General features: G+C 38.4%; 1 protein-coding gene and 1 non-coding gene across 3 annotated transcripts in view; both read right to left on the bottom strand.

The window, feature by feature from the left end:
- Gbp1-ps1 (guanylate binding protein 1, pseudogene 1) overlaps positions 1-12,059 on the bottom strand; it is a 43,966-nt gene extending 31,907 nt beyond the window's left edge. The window contains exons 1-7 of one of the 2 annotated variants that reach the window (XM_087617051.1): positions 11,828-12,059; positions 5,037-5,245; positions 3,130-3,257; positions 2,181-2,290; positions 1,770-1,969; positions 1,195-1,437; positions 287-567 (exon numbers count right to left, since the gene is read on the bottom strand). In XM_087617051.1, coding sequence (XP_087473177.1) covers positions 287-567; positions 1,195-1,437; positions 1,770-1,969; positions 2,181-2,290; positions 3,130-3,257; positions 5,037-5,232 — 1,158 coding nt within the window. In that variant the 5' untranslated portion in view covers positions 5,233-5,245; positions 11,828-12,059. 2 annotated transcript variants of the gene reach the window in all.
- On the bottom strand, positions 8,841-8,947 carry LOC120101154 (U6 spliceosomal RNA). Its single transcript, XR_015678531.1, has one exon. It is a non-coding gene; the product is annotated as a U6 spliceosomal RNA (small nuclear RNA).
- Positions 12,060-18,640: the final 6,581 nt, after the last annotated feature.

Below are 18,640 nucleotides of genomic sequence, written 5' to 3'. Positions count from 1 at the left end.
GCATCTGGGTTCTTTCCATTTTCTGGCTATTATAAATAAGGCTGCGATGAACATAGTGGAGCACGTGTCTCTTTTATATGTTGAGGCATCTTTTGGGTATATGCCCAAGAGAGGTATAGCTGGATCCTCAGGCAGTTCAATGTCCAATTTTCTGATTGTTATGAATCTTAAGAAGCAGTTTCACCATTTTAATGCTGAAGAGGATAGTTCCCTTCAATTATTTCCTTGCCTGATGTGTACTGTGATTTATACAACAGATATCCTCACAAATTTCAGAGGAAATTACCCCTAATTTCATTTGAAATAAATGGTCTTCATCTTTAAAAGAGGTCCTGAGGAAGATTTCTATGGCCTCTCTCTCACAGGTCCTGTGCAGGTCCAGCAGCTCCTGGAGGGTCTCTGTGGGCAGCTGTACCCTCTGGCTCATCTGTTGGTCATAGTGGGTGATGGCCTTTTCCACTGCTGCTGAGTTCTCTATCTGGGCCAAAGCCAGGACTGCGTTCTCCATGCAGGGGAGATCCCCACTGCCGATGGCATTGAGATAGGTCAGCACCAGGGTTTCTAGTCCTACAAACGGAGAGCACATGATGAAAGCTGCTGGAATAGAACCCTCTCCTCTAATGCAAGGATAAGGCAAGCCTGTGTCTATTGAACATGGAGCTGTCAATGCCACAACACGTTCAGAACAAGATTTCCCTACTGTATTTGGAGTACTCTATATTGATCCCTTGGTACTGATTTAATTGAATATCTGTGGAAAAGTAATATTTTCCTCATCAACAGTTTTCCTTCTGGTTTCATTCCAGCTCAGTATTGCTTTATACAACTTTCCAAGGTGGATTAATAAGTTAATGGCTCTATTTCCATTACAGCGACCATGAGAAATATGACTGTATTGTCTAAAAATTTCACTCAGAAAACTGAAATAATTTCACTTGATTTCTGTGTAATTTTAAATGAGTATACATGTGTTGGTTGGATACTAAACTAACTTTGTGTAACATTATAGGAACTTAGTTTGGTTTCAACTAAGTTTTCCATAAGTATTCCATATGTGGATTTGACTAAATAAAATGTAGTAGAAGAGTTTAACCAGTCTAGAATTTAACATAAATAGTAATAGCCCATATGCTTCTGGAAGCTGAATTTCTCCCTTTCTCTTGTCATGAGTGGAAGACAAAGACAGGGACTCACGTGGGCCATTGACAATGACACCTCCTGGAATGGTTTTGGCTTTGCACTCCTTAAAGACGTATGAACAGAATTCTGCTACTTGCTTCAGAAACTCAGAATCGATCTCATTTTCTTGCAGTGTCTCCAGCTGAGAAAGCCTTTTCCACTCAGTGGGTGGGTAGAAGACAAAACATTTCTTCTTTGGGAAAAACTTACGAATACAGAGTCGGGGTAGGTTATATTTTTCAACTTCCTTGCAGGAACCTGGGGAAGTAATTTTTCCAGTGGAGGGTGAATAGTTGGTGTAATGGTTACTGTGTCATTAAGGATGTCTTCAAATAAATGTTCCCTCTCATCAAAGTCTTAGGATATATGCAGCTTCACCAAGCCCAAGTAAGGAGGTGAACATGATCTGACAACAGTTCTCAGAAAAGAAACATGCAATTTGCATATTTAATATTGGCTATTTTTCAGGCAGATGCTAAATAAGAATATTTCTTAGGAATAGCCCAAAGCATAGAAATAAAAAATTGAATTAAGCACCCCCAAAATATTATTTTTCTGGCATTTTTCTCCTACAACTATAATTCTTGTACCTTCCTTGAGCTTCAGAGAAATCTCCAGGTACTCATCTGCTGTGATGGGGTGTCCATCTACTTCCATTTTCAAGGTCATTTCCCTCAGAGTCCACACAAAGTCGGGGAAGAAGCTGACAAACTCAGCTGAGTCTTCTACCCCATCATCCTGGTCAGGTGAGGATCTTGCTCGGATCCGATCTGTGAGCTCTGTCACATAGCTGAGTAGCTTAGGAGAAGTGGTGAACGAACAGGCTCCCCAGTCATTCCCTTCATCCCTACTCATGATTTTGCCATGTTCTGACTCACGTGTCATTCCATTAGTGAGTACGTGGGATCTAACCTTGCACTGGGACTATTCTGTCTCCTGTCTGCCAACATTGACTCTACAACATCCCTAGAATGAGATGTTCTTCATCACAGAAAGGATACTGCAGCTGGTCCATGGCCTGCTGGTTGATGGCTCCCATGCTGTTGTAGACAAAGGTGCTGCTTAGAAGAATAGCCAGAGCAAAGATCCAACAGTCATTCTGGTTGTCACCCTGGAAGTCAGAACACACATGAATCAGGATTGTGGTTTATTGTGTATCAGTTTTCATGTGAGCACTGACAAGAGGATGCTCATTTAAATAGAACTTTCCCATGGTGCCTATTAAAATGTATGTCATTGTAAAAACCTACACAATATTCCAAATGAAATTAATTGGTGCCCAGCTGAAATTTCAATATGTTTACTAAGATTTTAGTTAGTTTATACTTATTGTTCGAAGGCATTCTTTTGACCATTGGCAGTAATTGTAAAATAGACAGTGGATGCTTGCTGGTGTTCTAAAACTTCAAGTATACCATAGATTTAAGTATTTTTCTTTGCTCATGAGAATATTTACTTTTATGTGATTCATTAATAGCTTTGGCTATTTTTGTTTTGGAAGCTGGGGATCGAACCCAGGGCCTTGTGCTTGCTAGGCAAGCACTCTACCACTGAGCCAAATCCCCAACCCCTGCTTTGGCTATTTTTAAATCTCATCTAATTCTTTCCTCTCATCCTGCAAATAGAAAACAGGGCTGGGTCTCCAAACTCAGATGTGTAACTAACGTTCTATGTAGCATAAGATCGGAGACAATGAGTATATATTTGGTACCTTCACAAGTTTTCGTACCAGTTTTAGTTCATAGTCTATCATTCATAGCTGGGATAATGGAGACTTAGCATCTAGCTCTTGTTTGAATCTGTGTATTTATTGGTGATTGTTAAATTAGTTATATGTTATGTACTTGAAACTACCAAGGCTTATTACAGTGAAGTTTGAGCCTTCATTTAAAAGTTGTAGAATATTTGGATAAGAGGAGCTGAATTGCAAATTGTATTCTCAATCCTTACTTTCTCCACATCACCTACGCCCTCAGTGTCAAGCAGAAGAAGCATGTGGTTTGCCTTGTTGGGGTGAGGCACACACCACATCCAGATTCCTTTTGTATGAGCCTGCACAGTGGATCCCAGAGAAAATCCTGTGACAAACAGAAGAGAGCACACAGTGGATGGAGAGTTAGAAGCATTTCATGAAATTTATGAAATCAATGAAATCAATTCATGAAATTCATGAGATCAATACAAGTTGGCAGAATTAACTGAAGCCAAGCTAGTATTGACCTCACAACCAGAGAAATAGTAAAACTGATAACACCAAATATTTGAAAACATTCAATATGTTATCATTTATAAATAGCATTTGCCAAACTAGAAGAACATCTTACAGGAAATGCAATATATGAAAATTCATGCCAATATATTATTACACGGTTAAAGCTGAAAATATCTTACTTTAAGGCCATAAAATAGAAAGTGTGCACAGTTTTAGCACTGGTGTTCATTACAGAAATTATAATGTTATCCAAAGTAATTAGGAAACAAACAAAACAATACAAAACAAACAATTGAACAAAAATCAGGAAAAGCTTGCTTCCAAATTGGAAAGGAAGAGTAGTTACAGATGGTAGGATCTTATATGTTAAAAGCTTCAAATATCCCACAGAATAATTTTGAAAACAATTCCTTAATCCAACATAGCTACAGCACACAAAATTATTTTTCATGATTTCTTTAATTATTTCTTTTTCTACACATCAATAATGAATAACAGAAATAATAATGAACCAAAAATTAAGAATTTACTAATTATAATTTTATATAAAGTATAAACTACTTAGAAATTTACTTGATTTAGAAGGTGAGAAATCCATGAAAGGAAACGTACAAATTGCTTTTAGAAGACATTACAGAAGACAGATACAGTTTCATGCTCGGTGATTAAGATTTAGATGAAACAACAGCCTTAAAATATCAATGCCACATGGAATGACAAATGTCCATTCTTTTCATGTTGAAAACCTTGTTTGCAACGCTTGAACTAGGGGGTTCAAATGAACTTCACACCTTAGTATTCTGAGTGATTGTATTCTGCCCTGAATCACAGCACTTTCTCCCCTCATATTTTGTTTTAAGGGGCAAACCCATAGGAACAGATTATAGAACAATGATGGAGAATGGTGAAATATATAATTATTGTGGGAGGAAAATGAGTTTGTCTTGGGAAAAATATAATACACATAAAAGTGATGTTTCTACAACAATATGAATGCTTAATGATATAGAGCTGGACTACATTGTCAGAAGAGTTGACTATGTTATATTGAATCATGACAATAAAAATCTTTGATTTGAAACATTTTTAAAACTTTAAACATCAGGCTAAACTTTCTGTTACCTATGAGCTTATTGATTAAAAAAACCATGATCGTGTGTGTGTGTGTGTGTGTGTGTGTGTGTGTGTGTATGCATGATGTGCGTTTGGGTGTGTGTGTCATAGGATGTCTCTGTGTCTGTGTGTAGTGGGTAGAAGACAAGTTGTTACTGTCTAGTTAGTGGATCCAGGTGCCTGGCTTCTTTAGGAAGGTTCTTTACCTGCTGAGCCATCCTCTTGGCCTCTTTGTATCATTTTATTGAATGACTCAGAGTCTCTCATAATTTAGTATGTAAGTTAATTATTCTTATTGCTATCCTTTCTTATCCTAGAAAAGATAGAAATGATTTTTGCTTTTAAAATGGGACAGAGGACTAAGCATCCTGGAGTTGACTTACTCCCCGAAATAGAATCAAACATAAAAGTTAAATCATGTAGGACATTGGACTTCCAAGTCCACCGCTGTCTCTAACTTTCTTCCTCATAACCTGGCCTTACAATGTGGCTGAAGTCATGGGACCCAGCAAAGCTTTTTGGTGGCACTCACCAGTTTTCTTCTCAGCCAGCTTGTTCATCAGGTAGGATTTTCCTGTGCGATAGAGGCCCACAATAGCCACCACTGCTATAGGCTGTGTAACAGCTGACAGGATCTCCAGGGCCTTCTGATTGGCTCTTAGTTGTCCTTTCACATTCTCAATGAGGCACATGGGCCGGGGCATGTGTATCTTTAGGGACTTGTCCATTGGGGTTCCTTGCCTTTGAGAGGAAAGGTGGAAAATTTGTAATTACCTTCTCTTATCAGAAGGTGGAGCCATGCAATCCTCCAAGCATGAATAGAAGCTTTAGTGTAATGTTCAAGTAGTAAGGAGAAAATTTACATAATTTTAGGCAGTTGCGATGGTATTATCCAAGAAGTGGAATAAAACGCATTTTCAAAATTGACCTATTAGCAACTCATATCTTCCCTTTATGTTATCATGGAGGAGCCTCCTTTTGGATTCTAATTTAAAAATGTGTGCTGGATGTTGTATAGGAAAGATATGAAAAATAAGTTTTGTTAATTTAGTTTTTTATTTTTGAGAGTATAATTGTATTACAGCATCTCATTCTTACTTTTCCTCCCTTGAAATCCTTTCATATACCTCATGCACTGTCCTTCAAACTCATTGCTTTTCTTTCACTAATTATTACATCCTTATTGGATATATACATGTATATACATAATATTCCTAGATATAACCTGTCCAATCTATATAATGATACCTGTGTTTGTGTTTTCAGAGATGATAAATATCTTTTCATTTCTACTTATAAACCTTTCTTTTTGAAAATTAGACTTTCTTGGTGTTGGTTTCATGGCTAAGCCAGTAAAAGTGCTTAGTGTCAAGTATGACAACCTGTGGAGTACACCAACTCTCATAAGTTGTCCTCAGTTTCTACAGAGGTTCATATGTGCATCTCATATACAAACATGCATAAGGAAATAGATAAATGAAAACATTAAAAACTCCTTAAAAAGAATTTCTTTAATTTTAGCATTGGATGAATTTATTTTTATTTATACTATATGTAAGAAGTTGAATATGGATTTATTAACTCATTGATTCTTTCAGTGAGTAAAGACTGTCATGGACAAATCCTCCATTTTCACATTTGCATTTAAATGATTATTATCTGCACGGGTGTAGAGTATTGCCCCTCCCTCTGGCTCTCAAAAACTATTCGGTAGGGTGAGCATGCACAGAGACCCTTATGCTGCCCTGCTCCAGGAATGAAATCAACACAGTTTACTTGGGTGTACTCGATGGAAATAGGCCATTGTGGACTAGAAATATTTTCAAAACACGGAAAGTGTGAAGCAGGGTCCAGGAAGTGCCAGATCCTAAAGATACAGGAAGTTCAAAACAACTGTGACCATAAGACTAAGAACCAGAGACCAGATCAAGAACTTTAGGACAGGAAAGGGGGTTGTGGATGGGGAAGGGAACACTCTTATAGAAGAAAGGGTGGGGGATGAAATAGGGAGCTTAAAAATTTTAATTTTAACTCATTCCTTACTGGTAGGATCAATCTTTTCAGTATTTGCACTCTGGTTCAAAGAGCCAGAAGAGTAACTTTGGACTATTAGAATGTCATCCAACTGTGTATTTACTTTATTGTAAATAGTGGTGAACAGTGGTCAATAAAGAGTTTTATGAATATCGACACAAAAATGCTCAATAAAATTCTGGCAAACCGAATCCAAGAGCACATCAAAATAATCATCCACCATGATCAAGTAGGCTTCATTCCAGGCACGCAGGGATGATTTAATATACAGAAAAACATCAACGTGATCCATTAAAAAACAAACTGAAAGAACAAAACCACATGCCAGAGCAATCAGACAACAAAAGGAGATTAAGGAGATACACATGGGAAAAAAAGAAGTCAAAATATCACTATTTGCAGTAGAAGATCTGTATGATAAGAACTGCAAGCCTCTGAAGAAAGAAATTGAAGAAGACCTCAGAAGATGGAAATTTCTCCCATGCTCATGGATTGGCAGGATTGTACAGATCTTTTACTTGCTTGGTTAAAGTCACACCAAGGTTCTTTATATTGTTTGGGTCTATTATGAAGGGTGTCATTTCCCTAATTTCTTTCTCGGCTTGTTTCTCTTCTGTGTAGAGGAAGGCTACTGATTTATTTGAGTTAATTTTATACCCAGCCACTTTGCTGAAGTTGTTTATCAGGTTTAGTAGTTCTCTGGTGGAACTTTTGGGATCACTTAAATATACTATCCTATCATCTGCAAATAGTGATATTTTGACTTCTTTTTTTCCAATCTGTATCCCCTTAATCTCCTTTTGTTGTCTGATTGCTCTGGCTAGAACTTCAAGAACTATATTGAATAAGTAGGGAGAGAGTGGGCAGCCTTGTCTAGTCCCTGATTTTAGTGGGATTGCTTCAAGTTTCTCTCCATTTAGTTTAATGTTAGCGACTGGTTTGTTGTATAGGGCTTTTACTAGGTTTTGGTATGGGCCTTGAATTCCTATTCTTTCCAGGACTTTTATCATGAAGGGGTGTTGAATTTTGTCAAATGCTTTCTCAGCATCTAATGAAATGATCATGTGGTTTTGTTCTTTCAGTTTGTTTATATAATGGATCACGTGGATGGTTTTCCATATATTAAACCATCCCTGAATGGCTGGGATGAAGCCTACTTGATCATGGTGGATGATTGTTTTGATGTGATCTTGGATTCGGTTTGCAAGAATTTTATTGAGTATTTTTGCGTTGATATTCATAAGGGAAATTGGCCTGAAGTTCTCTTTCTTTGTGTGGTTTAGGTATAAGAGTAATTGTGGCTTCGTAGAAGGAATTCGGTAGTGCTCCATCTGTTTCAATTTTGTGGAATAGTTTGGATAGTATTGGTATGAGATCTTCTATGAAGGTCTGATAGAATTCTGCACTAAACCCGTCTGGACCTGGGCTCTTTTTGGTTGGGAGACCTTTAATGACTGCTTCTATTTTTTAGGAGTTATGGGGTTGTTTAACTGGTTTATCTGTTCCTGATTTAACTTCGGTACCTGGTTTCTGTCTAGGAAACTGTCTGTTTCTTGCAGATTTTCAAGTTTTGTTAAATATAGGCTTTTGTAGTAGTATGTGATGATTTTTTGAATTCCCTCTGATTCTGTAGTTATGTCTCCCTTTTCATTTCTGATTTTGTTAATTTGTACACACTCTCTGTGTCCTCTCGTTAGTCTGGCTAAGGGTTTATCTATCTTGTTGATTTTCTCAAAGAACCAGCTTTTGGTTCTGTTGATTCTTTCTATGGTCCTTTTTGTTTCTACTTGGTTGATTTCAGCTCTGAGTTTGATTATTTCCTGCCTTCTACTCCTCCTGGGTGTATTTGCTTCTTTTTGTTCTAGAGCTTTTAGGTGTGCTGTCAAGCTGCTGATGTATGCTCTCTCCTGTTTCTTTCTGCAGGCACTCAGAGCTATGAATTTTCCTCTTAGCATAGCTTTCATTGTGTCCCATAGGTTTGGGTATGTTGTACTTTCATTTTCATTAAATTCTAAAAAGTCTTTGATTTCTTTCTTTATTACTTCCTTGACCAGGTTATCATTGAGTAGAGCATTGTTCAACTTCCATGTATATGTGGGCGCTCTTCCCTTATTGTTATTGAAGACCAGCTTTAGACCGTGGTGGTCTGATAGGGTGCATGGGATTATTTCTATCTTTCTGTCTCTGTTGAGGCCCGTTTTATGACCAATTATATGGTCAATTTAGGAGAAAGTACCATGAGGTGCTGAGAAGAATGTATATCCTTTTGCTTTAGGATAGAATGTTCTATAAATATCTGTTAAAAAATATGGAACACTTCATGAATTTGCGTGTCATCCTTGCACAGGGGCCATGCTAATCTTCTCTGTATCATTCCAATTTTAGTATATGTGCTGCTGAAGCGAGCACTGAAATTCTTATTATACAGTTCTTTCACTTGCTTTGTTAAAGTCACACCGAGGTATTTTAATTATTTGGGAATATTGTGAAGGGTATTGTTTCACTAATTTCTTTCTCTGCTCATTTCTCTTTTGTGTAGAGGAAGGCTACTGATTTATTTGAGTTAATTTTATTCCCAGCCACTTTGCTGAAGGTGTTTATCAGGTTTAGTAGTTCTCTGGTGGAACTTTTGGGATCACTTAAATATACTATCATATCATCTGCAAATAGTGATATTTTGATTTCTTCCTTTCCAATCTGTATCCCTTTGATCTCTTTTGCTATCTGATTGCTTTCATAGGACATTGAGAACTATATTGAATAAGTAGGGAAAAAATGTGCAGCATTGTCTAGTCCCTGATTTTAGTGGGATTGCTTCTCTCCATTTAGTTTAATGTTAGCCACTAGTTTGCTGTATATGGCTTTTACTATATTTAGTTATGGGCCTTGAATTCCTGTTCTTTACAGGACCTTTACCCTGAAGGAGTGTTGAATTTTGTCAAATGCTTTCTCAGCATCTAATGAAATTATCATGTAGTTTTTATCTTTCAGTTTGTTTATATAGTGGATTACATTGATGGTTTTCCGTATATTAAGCCAGCCCTACATACCTGGGATGAAGCCTACTTGATTATGATGGATGATTGTTTTCATGTGTTCTTGGATTCAGTTTGCAAGAATTTTATTGAGTATTTTTGCATCGATATTCATAAGGGAAATTGGTCTGAAGTTCTCTTTCTTTGTTGGTTTTTTGTGTGATTTAGGTATAAGAGTGTGGGAAATGCAAATCAAACAACCCTGAGATTCCACCTCATACCAGTCATAATGGCTAAGATCAAAAACTCTGGCAACAGCAGATGGTGACAAGGATGTGGAGCAAGAGGAACACTCCTCCATTGTTGGTGGGATTGTGACTGTTACAACCACTCTGGAAATCATTGTGGAGGTTCCTCATAGAATTGGACATTGCACTACCTGAGGACCCAGCTATACCACTCTTGGGCCTATGCCCAAAAGATGCTCCAATATACAACAAAGACACATGGTCCACTATGTTCATATCAGCCTTGTTTATAATAGCCAGAAGCTAGAAAGAACCCAGATGCTCTTCAACAGAGGAATGGATACAGAAAATGTGGTACATCTACACAATGGAATATTACTCAGCTAACAAAAACCATGACTTTATGAAATTCATAGGCAAATGGATGGAACTGTAAAATATCATCATGAGTGAGGTAACCTAATCACAGAAAAACACACATGGTATGCACTCATTGATAAGTGACTGTTAGCCCAAATGCTTGAATTACCCTAGATGCACAGAACACATGAAACTCAAGAAGGATGACCAAAATGCGAATGCTTCACTCCTTCTTTAAATGGGGAACAAGAATACCCTTGGGAGGGAATAGGGAGACAAAGTTTAGAACAGAGGCAGAAGGAACACCCATTCAGAGCCTTTCCCACATGCGGCCTATACATATACAGCCACCAAACTAGATAAAATGGATGAAGAAGAAGTGCAGGCTGACAGGAACCAGATATAGATCTCTCCTGAGAGACACTGCCAGAATATAGCAAATACATAAGCGAATGCTAGCAGCAAACCACTGAACTGAGAATGGAACCTCCCTTGAAGGAATCAGAGAAAGGACTGAAAGAGCTGAAGGGGCTTGAGGCCCCATATGAACAACAATGCCAACCAACCAGAGTTTCCAGGGACTAAGCCACTACCCAAAGACTATACATGGACCGACCTTTGGCTACAAATTCATTGGTAGTAATGAATAGCCTAATTGGGGCACCAGTGGAAGGGGAAGCCTTTGGCCCTGCCAATGTTGGATCACCAGTGAACGGTATTGTTTGTGGGAGTGCGGTAATGAGGGGAGGATGGGGAGGAACACAACCACATAGAAGGGGGAGTGTGAGGGGTTAGGGGGATATTGGCCTGGAATCCGAGAAAGGGAATAACATTTGAAATGCAAATAAGAAATACCCAATTTTATAAAGATGGGAAAAAATTTAAAAAAAGAGTTTTTTTGGAGAGAGAAATTGATGAAGGAGGCTGGTACTTGGCCAGCCTCATTCATAGGGAACATAGGGAACTCAAGGGAGGGCTGAAAAGGAACAACTCTCTGAAGAACTGAGTAGGTGGGCGGCAAGTTAAGAACAGACATTGCTCTTAGTCCCACACTGATGGAGATTCTGTAGAGGAACTCTTTAAAAAATCAAGTCCTGCCAGTGAGAGGTAAGTACTGGGCACGAGGAATGAGCCTGTCCAATAAAGAGAGAAGCCACTCAAAAGCCAATTTTGGATGTGGGGTTAAAGCATATTATCTGGTTTTCAGCTTTCTCTCTCAGTTACAGAATTTTATTTCTGCCTCCACAGTGTCAGTGGCTATTTGCCGCACATCATTTTTAATTTTGTATTATTTACTTTTTCATCTCTTCTCTTCATGGAAAATGAATAAGCAGCTTTTCTTGTTTCTTAGCTGCATTATGAGAAGGACAGAACTAGTCAAGTCACTATCCATGGTTACTTAATTGTTCCCCATTCAAAGCAGAGACCATGTGAACATAGGGATGGCCAAGCCTAGCTGTTTCAGAGTTCCAGCTGAATGCAAGCCCAGTCTGGCACTTAGGGACTCCCTGTGTTTACAATTCCCCCTCCTGATATCTGATCCTGTGCCTTAGTTCATGTTCACCTACTAGCCATCCTGATCCCAATAGTGTCCAAGTGTCCCATACAAAAACTTCTCATACCCTTCTGGGCATTGTAGACCCCATGCCACTGTCAGAACTACCCTGAATTGGAAGATCTCTGGGTAAAGATGTGAGACTTCTTACCTGTTCTTGCTGTTCAGGGTAGATGGACTCACTTACTTACTGGTCTCTTGTTTCCTTCTCCAAGGTTGAGAGACTTTCTGTGAAAGTAATAAACTAAGTGTACAACAACATTCTTAGTGTTTAAGAATGACATGAAAATGAAACTGGTTGGTTCACAGCAGTGAATCAACAACCATGAAAGTCAGCTCTGGAGCTGAGCTAGTGGGAGGGCTTGACAGGACCTCTTGGACAGAACTGTCAAACATTTGCTTGTAAGAGACCTTTGTAACCACCTGCTGTTGTCCAGTAAATTTAGACTCTTTTTATATGGGGAATGAGTCAAAAGTTAGGGGCCCTGTGTGATCATTTGAGATAAAGAGGAAGAATATTATTCTTTAATCTATTTGCTTAAAATACATTTCCTCATGTGTTTGGTTCTTTTGTCAGCACTAGTTAGTGAGGCAAAGGGCATGTTTGCCATCCTTCTGAACACCCACAACTTTCTATTATAGAGGGTGGGGGAATCTATATATTGTAAATTGTTTTAGACAGTGACTTTATATGGATTCTTTTTCTTTATACTACTTTCCAATTTTATTGATATTCTTCTTTATCCTTCTTTAACATTTTTGCTTCCTGTTTTTGAATCTACTTCAAACTCATCTGTCTGTCTGTCTGTCTATTTTGCCAAGTTTATTACCAAAATTCTTGGCAAAATGACTTGAGTCATGTCAAATCTGTATTGTCTCAGAAAAATAGATACATCTGTTCCAGTAAGATTTGCTATGACTGTGGTAATACTAGCAGAAATTCATCATTTGAGCCCAGCCTACATCTTCGCCATCTCTACTTCTCTGTCACAGAAATTCTGCTGCTGCTGAGTGTGGCCCTAGGATTTGGAGATCACTTGTGTGTCTCCAAAGGTCCATACTTTGAAATCTTGATCCACTGTGTGGTGTTGGAAAGAGTTGGAATGAGACTTTAAAGCATAGATCCAACTGGGAAGCCATTACTGGCCTCTTCAGGATCTTCAGGATGTCCTCCTCTCTCACCTTGTGACTTTCCTTTTCCTTAGGCAATCCCACCATGATATTATTTGCTGAGTCCATGAGGTTGCCTGATCTCGGATGTCAGCCACACAGATTAGGTATTTAAGTGTTTCTACATTGCAAGTGTTCTACTTATACAGTGCTCTATGTTAGTAATAGAAAAATAGGCAGAGTCAACAAACTGAGGCTCCTCTTTATTCAGCTGTCAAGCAATGACTTATAATTTTTGATACTACTTCCTTATAAATACTTACTTAATCATTCTTAGATACAAAAGCACTTTCATTTTAAATTTGTTTATTGTTTCTAATCTAGATATGGGGCTATTACTTTTGTTGATGGTTTCTGAAATCCAACTTCTAGTTATGTTGTCCTTTTGTGGCTCTCTAATACCTGATCATATATTTCTGCTCCAATCTGCACCATTCCCATCCCCAAGGAAAGTTTAGTTTGTTCTTCTTTTTTGTGTTTTTTAATTTTAATTTTAAAGATTTTCTTCTTTGTAAAAGGATTTTGAGGAGCATATAACAGAAAGTAGAGTTCAAAAAGCAGCTCCAGAGCAAGACTGGTTATAGGGCTAAGATTGGGCAACTAGAAATTTGGCTGTGTGGGGACTATACAAACTACTACATAGAGGCTGCCTTCCATCTCTAAAGGACTTGAGTTTTGGGTTCTCTGTGAACCATACTCGTAAGAATCCCAAAGCAAATGATGCTGCACAGCAGAATGAACTCTATAAGGAAGTCAAGTCAAGACACAGTATTTCCCTTCATAGCTAACACTTGTCAAACTATGATGGGTGTTACTATAGTTGAGTTCCCTACCCCCTGCCAGGACAGAAATTCAACTAAAGACAACACACTAAGAAGACCCATATGTTTAAAAAACAATCAGAAAAGGGGGAGTTAGAAACCAGAGGTCATATACTTCCTGGCATTTACACAAACAGAGCAAACACACACACACACACACACACACACACACACACACACTAATGTGCACACTTATACTACACACCCACAGAAGAAAAAAGATTACAAAGAAAAGAACTAAAATAATAATGCTATAAAAAATCCTGAAGCAGAAGTATCAGAATAACATTAGATTTATTATTATCAGCAGACTTAAGAGCCAGGAAAATACAGCTTGACAAATTCCAAGTCTTAAAAGTAATCAAGATTAGAATGCAGAAAATTATGTATTAGAGTAAGTAGAGAAATAAGAATATTTCTAGACAAACACAATTTAAGACCATTTATGACATCAAAGCTAGAACTGCAGAAAATTCTTAAAAATATTTTCCAAAGGAGGAGCAGGAGGAGGATGAGGAGAAGGAGCAGGAGGAGGAGGAGGAGGAAGAGGAGGAGGAGGAGGAGGAGGAGGAGGAGGAGGAGGAGGAGGAGGAGGAAGAAGAAGAAGAAGAAGAAGAAGAAGAAGAAGAAGAAGAAGAAGAAGAAGAAGAAGAAGAAGAAGAAGAAGAAGAAAGTTTCATGTAAAAGTCATAATGCAGTTCATGAAAGCCATGGATGAATGGATGGATGGATGGATGGATGGATGGATGGATGGATGGATGGATGGATGGGTCAGAGAGCAGGGAGGAACAGATCTTGTCAAACACAGCAAACTGGAAAATATCAAGTGCTACCAGGAGAGGATAAAGAACTAGCAACTAATCAGCCAACTGGAACTATAAATGCAAAATGATAAACAAAGCAAAATCTGAGGCATAACTGTGAATGCAAATACCCATAACTCACCAGTTAAAAGGCAGACTACTGGACTGGATTTGAAAACATGAAAAACTATCTGTTGTCTTCAGGAAACACACATCTCTAAAAAAATAAAACAACCCATAACTAAGTAAATGAAATGTGCAAACAAGTTGATATAGCAATTTTCATACCTGTAAAGTAGACTTTAAACTAAGCCACTCAGAGGAGATAAAAAGGTTTGACTGCTACATACCATTAGAAGGAACAATTCATTAAATGGACATAAGAATTATAAATATGCAACATATTTTGTTCCCTTAATTTCAGAACACAAATGTTCGAAGACTGCAAGAGTTCAGACACAATTATAACAGGAAAACTCAGTATATTTAAGTAGGACCTCTGCATAAAAACTCACAAAGCAAACCTCAAAACTAAATTACTGACTGATTGGACTTGAAAAGCAGCGACAGAAAAATTTCATGAGAGAGGAATTAAAATTTTTTCTCAGCAGCACATCAAACACAGTCCACAATTGACCACACTGCAAAAGAATAAACCTTACTGAAAAAAGAAAGAATAAAATTAGAGGTTAGATAGGTGGCTTAGCTGTTACGATCATTTACTCTTCTTGCAAAGAACACAGGTTCTCCCAGAACCCACATGGTCTCTCATAACTGCCTAAGTCCAATTCCATAGGTCTTGACACACCCTTCTGACCTCTGCAGAAACTACATGTATGTGCACATACATAGGCAAGTAAACCATTCATGTGCATAAAAATGAATTATTTCTAAAAACTTCCTGCATCCTCTCATACCACAAGAAAATCAAACTAGAAATCAGAGATACTAACCTCAGAAAATGCACACATATTGGAGGATTAAACAATAAAAGTACTTTTGTATATATGCATATATGTGTATATATATTGCAGAAAATTTTGCTTATCTTCTGGCAACAGGCCACAAGCAGAATTCTTGGTGATGAGCTCCTCAAATCTGAAAGTTCTTTCTTGCCTTCCTCTCTGATTTGCTCTCTCTTATAAACTGCTTCTGCTTTTCTGGCAACTATGGGTCTCTGTTCAATTCTTTGTTCAGGGACACGAAAACCTAGAATTCCAGGTGCCTGCCCATCTACCCTGACACCTACAGACATCATTTCTGGTATGTATTCTAGTTTCTCCACCCTCCACCTTCTGCTTCTTGTGATTTCTTTTGAATTCATTAAGATTAGACACAGAACATGATGCAAATGACTAGAGGAGTTTATTACAGAATGAAATAATCTGTTTTCCTCATTTTTTACATTGACAGATATGGACACTAAGCAAAGAGACCACTGCAGAGAATGCTCATGAAATGGCAATAGACTGTTCAGACAAGCAATTATGTAGAGCATATTTTTAAGGGATAGGGATGGACAGTGGCCACAGGTAACTTTGTGATGATTTCCAATGCTCACGTAAGCATTATACTATGTATTAAAGTTTGCAGAACAGGTAATTTTCCTGATGGTGTGCCTTTTTGTATATGTGATTAACAGGCTCATTTGACTTAATTCAAAGAAGGAAACTACAGTATGTTTCTGTTGTCTACCAGGAAGCCCCTTGCTAGATAGTGATGGAAGCCAACCAAGCAATGCTAAGGGAAATTTTCCTTTATTCCTCTATATCTATTCCTTTTTCTTTTGGATACTGGTCAAAAGCCCAAGAAAACTTTCCCTGATACTCTGTGTTTTCTAACTGATTATTTGTATCCCCCTGCTTCCCAAACAAGAAACAGCTAGAAAGTACCTAACTGGGGATTGGTCCTAGTAAGTCTCTGACCCCAAACTTATGAATTGGCTCAGAACAAATGACTTATGGACCCAATAGATAAGATAGGGCTCAGAGACTTACTGAGACCCTGACTGGAATCACCTGATGCTCCACAGATCAAAGCTTCTTTCCTTATAGGCATGCCATGAACCAAGGTCTATCTGATGACTTTTGATAATCATATTTGCTCATGATGGAACTCCAGTGCTAGGAGAAGATTTGTCACCAGGAGAACATAAGTTATCCTCTTACTTTATTCACTTGTTTTCTTTCTCTATCGGTATTTTATTTTATTTTTTAACTTCCTTTTTAATTGGATATTTTTTGTATTTACATTTCAGATGTTATCCCCTTTTCCTCCTCTCCCATACCCTCTCCCACTTCCACCTGCTTCTATGAAGTTGCTCCCACCCCTACCAACCTACTCCCACCTCAATGCCCTGGCATTCCCCTACACTGGGAGAAAACAGTCTTCACAGGAACAAGGACTTCTCCTCCTATTTATGCCACACAATGCCACCCTCTGCTACACATAGGGCTGGAGCCATGGGTGACTGCATGTGTACGCATTGGTTGGTGGTTTAGTCTCTGGGAGCTCTGGGGACGGGGGTCTGGTTGGTTGATATTGTTGTTCTTCCTATGTGGTGGCAAACCCCTTCGGCTCCCTCAGTCCTTTCTTTAACTCCTCCATTGTTGTCCCTGTGTTCACACTGATGGTTGACTGCCAAGTATCTGCATCTGTATCTGTAAGGCTCTGGCAGACCATCCATATCAGGCTCCTGTCGGCAAGCACTTCTTGAAATTAGCAATATTTACTGGGTTTGGTGGCTCTATAGCTATTTTAAATAACCTAGCCTTAAGACTCCTCAATAATCCCCACTCTTGGACACTGTCCCCCATGGTCATAAGCACCACTTACGTTTATTCACTTTATGTCTAAATAAATAGGGTTGGTTGAAGTATTCAACTCTCTAGTCTTCACCCCTTGTCTGCAAGGTAGGATTCCAGGCCCACAGCAACTGTAGTTCGCCACATTCCAGATGTACAACTATCACAGCCAACTACTATGTGACTTTCTTTCTGTCATATAGATGCTTGTTTACTTCTATCACCAGACATGCTACTTTTGGACACAAAAGCGAAATCTCATGTCTGCCTTCTTCCCTGTCTATCTTCTGCTAGCTGCAAATCTTTGTAGCTTGACTCTCAAACTAATAAAATTATCCTTCAGCTTTCATTTTGAAATGATTCTAATCAGGCCTGTCTTCCTGAACCGATGAGAGTTTGTTGGAGTTACAGGAATACAGAAGATGGGTTACTTACCGGAATATGTGTGACAGAAACAAAGACAGCCATATTACCAAGAAGTTCAAAGAATAGTCTCAACAATTATAACCTAAGTTATTACCAAGTTCCCCAAATAGTACTCATAGAAGACCATTGGGCAGTGCAGCACAGTAGAATTCATCCCTTGGGGACACCTCCCTTCCAAATCAAGGAAGTTCTTTCTCATTTCCCTCTAATAAATCTACATTCACATACCTCATTCCTCATCCCTATTTTTTATTCCTGAGCATGAATCAACGAGTACAAAGTTGGAAGCCACTGGATATGCATCACTTGGCTGAATATCTTCCACCATACTGTAACTCTTCTGTAGAAGGAAAGGGGGCAAATTTATTGGCTCCATTAACCCCAGAGAAGCTACAATAGTATAAAAATAAGCAACGACTTTTTGGAAGAAAGTGATGGCATCTTCTTCTGATGAGTGCCGATATCTAATGTGAACATAGACTTGCTACTTCTGTTTTCCTCTCTCTGGCTTGTCTTTCTCTTCGCTCATCATTTCTTCCACATTAAAAAAAAGAGTGTTTAACAGGCCACATAGGAGGCAAGACTTGGAACAGACTTCCAAGAAAAAGATAGATGCCTTTCTCCAGATGCTGAAAAGTATGAATGGAGAGGCAGACAAAGCACACTGCCACACAAGAGAATGAATAGGTATTTTCTACCTGTCATCTATATGAAGCCCTGAAACTCTACATTAACAAAAATGCAAGTTAGATTCTAGCAAAGCTGAACCATAATGCCCTAACATTTAGTCTTTTCAATTGGTTAACTTTGTTCCTAAGCGTTGCTTTAGCACTGCCTTCCTCCATAGCAGGAGATCACATCAGGCAAACCATACAAAATGGGGGTATAATCCAATCCTGCCAATGTATGACAGTTGAAACCAAACTCCAGGATGTTTGAT

This window comes from Rattus norvegicus, chromosome 2 (assembly GCF_021556685.1).
Source record: "Rattus norvegicus strain SHRSP/BbbUtx chromosome 2, alternate assembly SHRSP_T2T, whole genome shotgun sequence".
Taxonomy (NCBI): domain Eukaryota; kingdom Metazoa; phylum Chordata; class Mammalia; order Rodentia; family Muridae; genus Rattus; species Rattus norvegicus.
The sequence above is the reverse complement of the archived record's forward strand: the minus strand, read 5'-3'. Positions and strand labels throughout refer to the sequence as shown.